This window comes from Rhea americana, unplaced genomic scaffold (assembly GCF_003343005.1).
Source record: "Rhea americana isolate MKP2758 unplaced genomic scaffold, rheAme1 scaffold_76, whole genome shotgun sequence".
Classification (NCBI taxonomy): domain Eukaryota; kingdom Metazoa; phylum Chordata; class Aves; order Rheiformes; family Rheidae; genus Rhea; species Rhea americana.
The window spans coordinates 1,785,443-1,796,553 of record NW_028186934.1 but is presented as its reverse complement, the minus strand read 5'-3'; the positions used below and the strand labels follow the sequence as shown (position 1 = coordinate 1,796,553).

The following is an 11,111-nucleotide window of genomic DNA, read 5'->3' as shown; positions in this document are numbered from 1 at the left end:
TAATTGCAGATTTGTTTTCTTAAGCATCCAATACAGGCCACTCATCCACCTAAATGGCTCACTGAACTAGCATGGTAGGGCAATTACCACCTTCCTAGTTCCATCTATTTTTTGAGCTGCTGTAAAGTCTAGTTCAGTGCTAAATCGCTTTAGTACTGAGCTTTAAAATGCTTTAGCAGCTCAGAAGCACTTTGCCAGCTCAAATGCTCTTCATGAAGCACCCCTCATCCTAAACCGCTTTAAGACTAAAGTATCCTAAAAAAAAACAAATGGAAATGTGTCCAACAGCACATGCTCAGAGACATAAGTGAAGATGCTAAGGATATAGTGCTGTTCTTGGACCTGACAGAGCTGTCTGCTTCCAGGAAGGCCAGAATCTTGGCAAAAACAGAATCTAGCATTTCCACCACTTGGAAATATAAAAAAATGTTTATTTTGAAAAGACATCTGCATTTTTGGCCCACATATGACCTCTGTGCTCAGTCTGAATGGCTGAACTGACTAAGTTGCCTACCCTTCAGAAAATTCATTTCATGGCTGAGAYGAAGTCTATTCACCATACCAAGACAACAGTTAATCCCTGAAGCATATGAATTGGATTGATAGCTTACCATTAAAGTGTTTGTAACTCATCTATAGGTCAAATGCAATAAAAGAGGTCTAAAGAGGGCAAAACAGTATAAAAATTCATCAAAGCTAATGAGGAAACAAATCCACCTCCAATTTAACTTCAACTTCCTTTTAAAAGCTAACACCATGATGTGCAAACCCAGTTTGAAGGGAATATGCAGATGTCCTTGCTGCCTTTAGAGCAAGCCTGCTCCCTCTGGAAACCCCTCAACTGAAAGCATTCCCCACAGGACAGCTTTTTAACATCCAGGCTGTGGGCTACAGCTCTAATTTCCTTCATGATCTGTCTGTACAAATATATATACAAATACATATACACAAAATAATCTTGCTGTAGATTGTTCCCCAAAATCCTGCACAGGGCATACTGTGGTTATTCATTTCCCTGGTACCAAGATTGTTTTTATTCTAGCCAGCTGCTTCTTTGGACAGACTTGGAAATCCTGATGCAATCCACCTCAATGACAGGATAGCTATTCAGCTATATATTTGTAGTATATTAGCTTTTAGCCTAGATTCCTGCTGGTCATCTGGCTTTATTTACCTGTGCATATGTGGATAATTAAACTAAGCCTAACTCTTTTTATCATTACAAAGCATGTTCTTACTTTTTCACTTTATTTATCAGTCCTAAGGAGCTGATTTCATTTGGAACAGCTTATTTCTGCCTTTTATTTCCATATGTTTAATCTAGCCTGCAGTAGAGAGGGCTACAAACTACTACAATTCCCAAATCAAATCAGAGATACTTGTATTCCTGAGTGTGAGTTCGTGTCAGCATTCTCAAGGCTGCTGTGATATACTGCCGGCTGCAGGCAAAAGACTGGTTTAATTAAGTCCTTCTGAACAGTTGATATTTCACAACAGTGTCCCGACTTCTCCTCTACAGTAAGACCTGAAGACACAGAGCAGCTCAATATAAAACTGAAACTCTTGCTTTGTCCTAAGAACTGAAAGTTTCTATATAATAACCAGTACTGCCCACAAGCCCTGAAGGCTGCAGCCGCAGCTGGCACAAAGACTGCCTGCTTATCTGAGAAATAACTTGTATAACCTGATCTGTTTCTTTTCTGTTCAATGTCTTATTCTTTTCTTTGGACCTACTGATTCCATTCTTTACATTGGAAAAGTTTTTGCTGTCTCCTTACAGCATGACTCCACGGGATCACATGAGAAAAATGTCTATACTGGGGGAGCAAGGAACACTAGAAGAAAAGCACTTATACCGATTAGCAAGTGGTATGGCAGCAGGAGGTAAGCAGGAAGAAATCTAACTGCACATTTGTTTAAAGGGTTGTAAAAATCCACATAACATATGAGAAACAACCTGCARGAGGTTTAATGCCTTAAAAAAGGCAATTAAAATTTGCCTGAGAAATAACATAGGAATAAACATGTTTCTGTTAAGGCCACTGAAAGTTAACATGGGGAATTCTTGGCATTCCAAATTTGATCAGGAGAGGGTAATCATCTGGAAGAGCAGCCATGACCATACACAAACTCTGCAGCAAAAAGCATAGTTGGAGGTTATGAGGGTCTCACTCACAACTACAGGTTCTTTTTTCTAGACTTGCTGTCTCTTAACAGTGTAGTTTGCAGCTAATAARATCTTTTAAAAATAAAACTCTGTTAGGAACAAAAATTTTCTCAAGCAGAGAACTTAACATTCATGATTATTCTCTTCTATTCAGTAGTGATATATGAATCATCACTGTCTGTAAATTATCCTTTCACTCACTTGACTGTGCACATCCTGTTTATTTTTGCTGCAGTTTGATTGTATAAATCTGCATTATTTAAACAATGTAGTTAAGGTGGCAGGCTGAAATGTCTTCTTTTTTAATTGTTGCTATAAAAAGAGTATGATTTGCTAACTCATAAGCACTAAAGTTCTGGCAATTGAGGGAGGAAAAAAAACTCCTATTTTTCTGGTAAAGTTGTGCTGTGGACAGAATCACTTTAATTTACTACATTCACAACAGAACTGTATCTGCTTTGTGTCAGAACTGCGGCAGCGGCAAGAGATGCTAATGAGAAATCAGCTGATGGCTGTAAACCCTCAGCTAATGGGCACAGGCCAACAGAGAATGCAGGCAATTCCCTCTCAGTTTGAGCCTCGGCTAGTAGACAGGTATTTTCCACCACTTCTCTATTATAGTATTGCAGTTAAAGAATGACTGCTCATGTGGTATATAAAGATTTTATATTATTAATAACTAAACAATGTGTTTTGCATGTCTGAATGTACTTTTTTTCTCCTTAGAGATCTGTTACCTTCAACTGAAATGATAACACCAGCTGACCCAAGACAGATCCATATAGCTTCCCACCTTGGACCCACAGTYCCGCAGCATGCAAACATGCCAAACATATTGTCCAACCGTGTTTATCCAGGCCCAGGTAATGAAGCACTGTCCGTATCCTGCAAAGTGACAGCATGTTACTGAGAAAACAAATGGCTCCTGCTATTTTTTTTATCAGCTTATCAGGACTGTCAATAGATCTATTTTATTTTATTCTGTAAAATAGTCTGACTAAAAGGACGCAGTCTGCCTGCCAGAGATTCTAACCTGTGCCAGTTTAAGTTTTTTAAAGACATCCATTTTAACTTTCATTAAGTATACTGATTTCCGAGTTGTTCGCTTGCGTTTTCTCCCTTTCCTGTTGTTTTTTTCCAAGCATTTCCCCACCTAAACAGAAGGCTGTAGCTAAACATACAAGTCCAAATAACAACATTCTTTTTGCTACATTTAATTCTTTTTCATATGATGGTATTAGCATTAGCTGTTTTAAGAGATTATTTCACTGACCATATTCTTTAATCATCATATCAGACCCAACTCTTGTAGGACAACTACAAGTCATTTTAATAAAGGCTCAAATTACAGGGTATAGTTCTAAGGCAAAAGCTGGATACCAAGGCATGGCAACAGAACTATGGCGTACTTGTCAATTATACAAATTCTTCTATATTTAATCATATATTAATTTATATAGCCATTTACACAAAAAGGTAATATCTTGAATACTCTGAGAGGCCTGAATAGATTCTGGATGCCACATAGATCCAAAAATAGGAATTTCTGGCTTCAACTTCCTTCYCCTAATCTGGGTCTCTGCTTTTGATTTACCACAGATGGATATCCAACAAGAGATTCCCTCAAGAGAAAATGTCATTTAAAATTATATGGCAGCTAGGCTAAAAACAATCTTAAAGGGTTTTCTTTGCTTTTCTTAACCATTGGTTATTATTTTCTGAACAGCTGTATGCACTTGAAAGGCAGAAGTCACCAATTACAATAGCCCTGCTGTCTCTTTCCTTTGTGGATAATGGCAGCTGTGCCTAACTACAGATCTGATCCTGCAAATACCTGACATTGGACTACATCTTTCTACCACATATTTTCCCTAAAGCAAAGAACACAAGTAGGATCTAGCTTAAAGTTTTAGTAGCTTCTCAGAGAAACACATAATTCATGTCCTTAAAAGATTTTCAAAATATCTCTGCATTACTTTGGGGTTTGTGCATTTGCTAGAGGAAACAAGTGAAATTTAAAGACTTTTTTTTCCCCTCCTTTTAAGGGTATAGCTTTCTCCAGCCAGAATCCATGGAAGCTGTGGCCAGGAGACAGGAATTGGTTCAAAAACAAAATATTGCCAGGTAATTCATTGCAAGCTTTTCTCTGAGGTGCAGACTGGGGTTTTAGTGGCGACAGCAGACRGGGATGGAGTCACAGACCTGTAGTTTCTTAGAGTGATTGAGATATGTTCTCACATGACCCAGAAGAGCAAAGTGCCCTCTATTGTCTTAGAAAGTCTGAAGCCACTGAACTTGCTGCTCTCTCTTATTCTGCTTTTAGCCTTAAAATGATTTAAGAAAAAAGGCCTAGATTAGTTAAAGAAACAAACTACAGACTTTAGACCCAGCTCCTGAACTCTGGATCCAAGCACCCTGAAATTACAAAAGGTCAGAAATAGATTCAGATTTTACAGCTGTATCTTACCACACAATATTTTGAATCTCTATAGCTGGACCCTAGGCATGATTAGAAATGTCTCTACCCTACTATGGGTGAGCAGGKTTCCTAGTTTAACCAGTCTTGGTGTCAGGATGACTTATAAGGAATATGGTGATTTGTATCAATTTCAATGTAATCAGCAGCTGGCTAAATAATCACTGCTGCTCTCCTTCACAGCCATACCATTTCCATAGAGGACCTCTAACCTCAACCATTTTTCAGGTGGGCTTCAGCACAGTACCGAACTGCAGCCTCCCTCGCACAGTAATATTAAGAGCAAAGAACAGATAAATTCTGAATAGGAGTCTCCCAAGAGTATTGTGACAGGAGTGTTTTGAGTTCTTCAGCTAGAAGGACTTGATTACTGAACTCCTCCAAGCAGCAAGACTTGCATCAGCACTGCATTTTATATAGCTCCCGACACATGGTGAAAGCCCTGAGAAAAACATATTAATAACAGAGCTAGCAGAGAGCAGCAAAAGGGGCCAGCATATGTCCCCTCAGCCCCATCAGAGACAGCCCTGCCTGTTCAGGTCCTTTCTTCTGCCCACCAAACCCGAGAAAACCCTGGCATAAAAGAGCTCAGACTAAATTCATGAGATATCTTTACTCCTCCTCTTAAGCCATGCCAGTCCTGGCAATTTCCTCCTGCTTCACACTGCTTTATGCAGTACTATTTCCCCCTTAGAGGTGCACCCCCAGACTGGGTCCTTTCACCTTTGATGGATACCAGGTGTTGACAAACAACCCTCCACACTCTTCCAGCTGTGCTGGCTAACACCTAGGCTCCAATCCTTGTTCTTGACGGGACTCTGCATAGCTCAGCAGTCCCAGGCCACTTGCACCTCAAAGGAACAGACTGTGCTATCCATGGGGTAGCCAGGAATGTCACACAGTGCTGTTTATCTCCACCTCATGAGCCATGTATGAGCAATGACAATTGGGCAAGATGTATAGGGACATGGGACATAGAGGAGAAGATGTCCATCACATATCTGAAAGCAGAAAATTTAGGATCCAAGGACTGTAACAAAGATGAAGAGAGAGCAGGGAAGGAAACTTGAGTTTTATGGAGTGAACAACTACTTCCTCCATACAACTATCATCTAAATAGGTATCTTTTATCCAAACTGTTTTCCTGACAATTCTACATTAATGAGAAGTCTGAGTCTGTCTGACCTGCTATCCTCACTGCAGCATTAAGCTTTCTTAGTTCACTTAAAGATTCAGCTGCCCTTACAAGCCCTTTTCCAGAGAAGAATGTGGAAGTATCACTGAAAACTTCTCGCAGCAGAAAGGCAGGCAGATCCTTCTGCGGTTTGTGCCTGGCAAAACGGCTCTGTTTTCTCATCTCTCAGCTCCACCAGAAGATGTGACCTGAAGCTATAGGTTTCTGTTTGATCATTCATTTGGTTCCAAAGAAAGCTGATGCCAGTAAAGGTTGGTACAATGGAGAAACACAGTACTCCCCACATTCTCTGTATCTAACTGGCAAACCCTCCTACCTCCTGTGCCAGGCAAGGCAGTATTGACACAGAGCCTGGAGCATTAGCTTTCTCCTMCGGGAGGATGATCAGTTGAACATTTACCATCAGAGTGTCATCTCTTCTTGCTCCAGGTCCCAGACACTATTAGCTTGCTCTGGCTATATACACAGGTTCCACAGATAATAGGAGTTCTTTATCACTTACAATATCACTGCCATTTTAGAATTTTCTGTATAATTTTCTGATTAACAATATAAGTCTCTTATTTTTTTTTAGTCTTCAGCCATTATGACACTACAGACATTTCTCCAAATCTGAAGGGAGCATCATCACTGCAATAACGCCTGGATTGCCAATGTATAAATAATATTTTTGTCTGAAATGTTAACCACAGTCATCACAAGGAAAATTGAAATTTTTTTAATCCTTTTAGTTTACTCTGTTTATTTGAAAACACATTAAATATATCCAGGTTTGTCATTTCCTCTACTTTGTTTGTGACCTCTCACACACAGCAATACAGAGGACAGAGAAGGAAAACAGTACTCTTACCTATTGAATTGTCTTAATTTTAATCTGCCACTGGAAAAAGAAATGATAAGAGAAGCAAGCTGGCCTGACTGCTTTTTCTCTGTGTGTCTCTTAGGATGGAAATGGAGATGAATGCTATTTTTCAGCAAAAAGAAATAGAGAAAGCTCATCGGAAAGGGTTACTGGGCCTGGAAGCACCTTTCCTTTACCACGGGATGCCAGCTAGTCCCATTGCTTTCCGTGGCAGGCAAAGGCTACCTGAAGGCCACCTTCCCAGTGACTTATATGTTCATCGTACCACTCTTGATGAAATTCATGGTAACACTATGCTCATGGCAACTAGCCCATACCCTCCAGTCAGCAGTTTGCAAAGGGAGAGGGGCCGTCGGCCAGGGAGAAGAGCTGGAAATCAGAAAACTGCAGACTGCAATGTGAATGGCACAAAGAACCAAGCTGAAGACAAGACCACAGATCCTGCTTCTGCTGTAGTGGATGATGAGAAAGACGACAAGAAAGAAGCAGAAGTGGAGACAMCAAACAAGCATGAACAAAGCAAAAACCAGAGTGAGGCATCTGCAGTTTCCAAAAATTGTAAAGAGTTTGAACAAAGCTTGAGAAAAAATTGCACAACCCATGAAATATCTACTGAAACCAGCAGCTGCAACAACACAAATGACAAGGATTCTAGTAACTCCTGTGCTGCATTTGATGACAAGTACATGTATCATTCTGCAATCCCATTCTCAGCATTACCATATGGATTCCCAGTACCCAGCAACCCATTACTACCTTCAGGTTTGTCAAGTCTCCAGATCAGTTTGAATGACATGATACTATTTATTTTTATTGATTTGCTCTCTTATTTCTTCCCTTTGTTTTAAGCATATTTTCTGTTACAACAGAGTCATAGCAACTAAATGTGTGGTTCACGTCCTGCAAATATGACTTGATAAATCCAGGTCAGCAAAGGCAAACAGTGGTTTCCCTACTTAAAGAGATTCCCTTAGAATCTGTATTCTTTTAGGAACAAACTTATCCCCGAAACTTAACCTCTACAGGAACTGTGTGCCTCTCTAGGTCTCTCATAGGTCTCTCCAGTCATTGTTCAGGAATCATTTTTTCCAAAGCTTTGCAGCTATTGTTAAATGCATTGACGACAATGGATGAGCCCTGGAAAACTTCCCGTTACCTGAAATGACAGCAGGCTGGGATGTTTGTTCAGGATCATCTACAAAGACATACTGTATCACTGAAAAACAAATAAGGTACTCTAAACATGCACTTCTTGTCTTCCAAAGGAATTCCAGTTAAATAAACAAAACTGCTGAATAAAATTCCGAGCTAGCCTCTCTCTCCTGCCCTTATCTTTTCTACATGTACTTCTAACTGACAGTAGGTACTATGGGCTAACATAGTCCTGTTCTATTGGAATTTTAGTCAAGTTAAAATAACAGTACAGTATAAAGAATCAAAAGCATCAGATAATATAGCCGTTAGATAAAATACCGCAGCGTGACTGGTATGTACAGTACTATGAGCAAACAAAAGAAGTCAGTAAAGACRATCAAAAGAAAGCCCTCCAGAATCAGTTACAAGTGACTGTCAAGTGACTTTGGTGTCTAGGACTGCTTTATCTGTCAGTGACTACACAGCGTTGTTAATATAAGAACTTCTCTAGAATGTCCAAATTCTTATGCTACCATATGCTACCATTCTTTTCCTATTGATTTGCCAAGCAAACTGCTACAAACATTTCTGTGTTTTCTCCTCAAAGGAGCACATGGCCTGATCCTGAATGGAGAAGACATTTCTTCCATTGAAGACATTCGTAAATGGACCGTTGATGATGTATACAACTTTATCACTAGTCTTCCAGGCTGTTCAGATTATGCTCAGGTGATTATAAACATTCATCATAGTTACAACTTCAGGTCTTTAGGACCTTCCAGATTTAAGAGTCATCTAGYAAGTTTTATGTTGCAGAACTTATTCTTAMTTGTTATAGACCTAACAGCAGTTTTAATTATGCTTCAACATATGAAGCCACTTGCAGTCATAAAGGAAGAGCCAGTCCCTGGCTCAAAGAAGTTGCAGTTCATATTACATACTTTTCAGTTAAATGCTGCAGTATGGAGTCATTGGTCGTCGTATACATCAAGAAGATTAGCAGCACAGCAGTGGTAAAGGTATTTTAATCCCAGCACTCCACACACCCTACACAATTTTTATGCAGATGAAAGCAATTCTTCATTCTTGTGATATAAGTATAACTTACCTTCCACCTCTGAGCTCTTTAGAGCATTATTCCATTTTAAAAATGAAACATCATTAGTAATGTAAGCAAAAGGTTGATATTCTATATATCCCTGGGGAAGATTTAGTAAGATGAACTCATTCTTTCATTGATAGCAGGCTGCTCATTTTTCTTGAATTAAATAACATTCTAGCATTACGAAGTTTGGACTTGCTGAGAACAAGTAGATGAGCTACAGGCAAATGTGCTGATGTCCACTCACTCAAACAAGAGATGCCACACTGCAGTTAAGAGATGAATTTGAAGATAAAATACTTTCAAATTATTATTTCCTCCTGTTGTTGTCTATGTCTCAGGATTAAGTATAAATTWTGAATAGTGAAGTCTGTTTTTGCAGACCACAATGTTCATTTTATTTTTTATAAGATATTTAAAGACCATGCTATTGATGGAGAAACCCTCCCACTGCTAACAGAGGAACATCTCTTGGACACAATGGGATTAAAACTTGGGCCAGCATTAAAAATCCGCTCTCAGGTATGATCATTACCCTGAAATGAGAACTCACGGAAATGAGAAATCACGGAAATATGAATGGTTTCCAAACTAAATCACTTTTTTTAAAACTAATAAAATAACTGCGGTAATACAGGGAGAGAAGAAAGTTGCTACTGAACAGTAATACAACTCCAGCACGGTTTGCTTTTGCTTCTCTGAGGGTTACGATAACATGCAGGAAGACACRAAGGGAGAGGTTATGATTTACAGTTTGAGAAATACTTTAAGTGGAGTCAGGACACAGCAGAACTAGAAACTAGGCTGAAGTTAGAAATGGGAAAGATTTGCTTAGTGGATTAACCCAGTTTCACTCCTCTTTCCTCTTTGTAGCTGGAAAGAAATTSTCTGTTGCATATGTGCTTTTGCTTCAACCTATCCTTTCAAATATCCCATATAAGGGCTTCTACAGCCTTTCTGAGAATACAATCTTACACATTTCACAGACAGGCTGTCCCTCTGTTGAAATTTTTCTGCTCTTAATTTCATTCAATAATATAATCTTTCTGTGTGTTTCTACTGTCTGCCTGGTTCTTTTTCCTTTTCTTTGACCCCTAGCTCTCTCTCACTCCTCTCTCATTAAAAACACCTTCCTTGCTCTTAGCTGACAGTTCACCTCTCCTCTATCCCATGGGTGCTGCAGCACCTAGAGGGCGAGAAGGGCTCAGCATACTGAGCCCTTTCCCAGACAGGCTGTGTTGAGCACTGCCAAGTTCCTTCCTCAAGAACCTGGGCCTAGAGAAAGGTGAGAGGGAAATGGGAAAGATTTCTGCACGTTTGCTAAATGCTGACTGTGCTTTTGAGATGGTTGGGATCTCCACGTCTTCAAGGCTGTCCCCCTGGCATTGCCACATGACAGCAAGCTTTGATGTCAGGTTAAGCTATACATTTAATGACCTTAGCATTATCTAAAGAAGCAACTGCTGTAACTCTGTTCTTGTCTTTAAAGGTGTCTCGACGTTTGGGCAATGTGTTCTACATGATGAATCTTCCTCTGTCCATGCCCCTGCCACCTGCTCCAGGCAAACCCTCAGATCAACCCTCTGACATAGCCTCTCCTCTGCACTGTAATAGCAGTGGTGATGCACTGGATAGTCCCTGCTCTCAGGACCCAGAAACTTCAAAAACAGTGGAACCAATTGTTTCAGAAAGCAGAGAAAATTCATGTGACACAGCTGGATCTCAGGCTGACTTCCAGATGATCAGTTTTCAAAAGAGCTGAGCTGAGTCTAGGATATAAAATGTTTTYAATAATACAATAGAACTCCTAGTTACAAAGTGTTAGAGGAGATAGTTAACARCCTGAAACCTCTGTATGATTGTGGTTGAATGAAATAAGCCACAAATACAGCAAGGTGCAGTGTGGTATTTTAAAAGCATTAAGTAATGCTTTTAAATAAATACATATTAGTGCAATTACTTTCAAGTGCAATTCATTGAAAAGAACATCAATAGCATTAACAACTAGATTTAATATTTCATAAATTTAAGTCTAGTGTCATCCCTGAAATCTGTCAGAGACTGAAAGTGTACTCTCTGTSTTAAAGTGTGTTCCTGCAGGCTGCTGCCTGCTGAGAACTACAAGGGAAAAGACAAGTTACAGCTTCCACTAAGTCCATAGCCTATTTCTGCTTC

The 11,111-nt window shown here is 39.6% G+C and overlaps 1 protein-coding gene across 1 annotated transcript; it reads left to right on the top strand.

Moving 5' to 3' along the window:
* The first annotated feature begins 1,781 nt into the window (after positions 1-1,781).
* Positions 1,782-10,698, top strand: SAMD7 (sterile alpha motif domain containing 7). Its single transcript, XM_085322302.1, has 8 exons — positions 1,782-1,884; positions 2,635-2,761; positions 2,894-3,030; positions 4,213-4,291; positions 6,783-7,462; positions 8,442-8,563; positions 9,348-9,458; positions 10,426-10,698. The coding sequence occupies exons 1-8, from the start codon at positions 1,782-1,784 to the stop codon at positions 10,696-10,698; spliced, it is 1,632 nt and encodes a 543-aa protein (XP_085178428.1).
* The last annotated feature ends 413 nt before the right edge of the window (positions 10,699-11,111 follow it).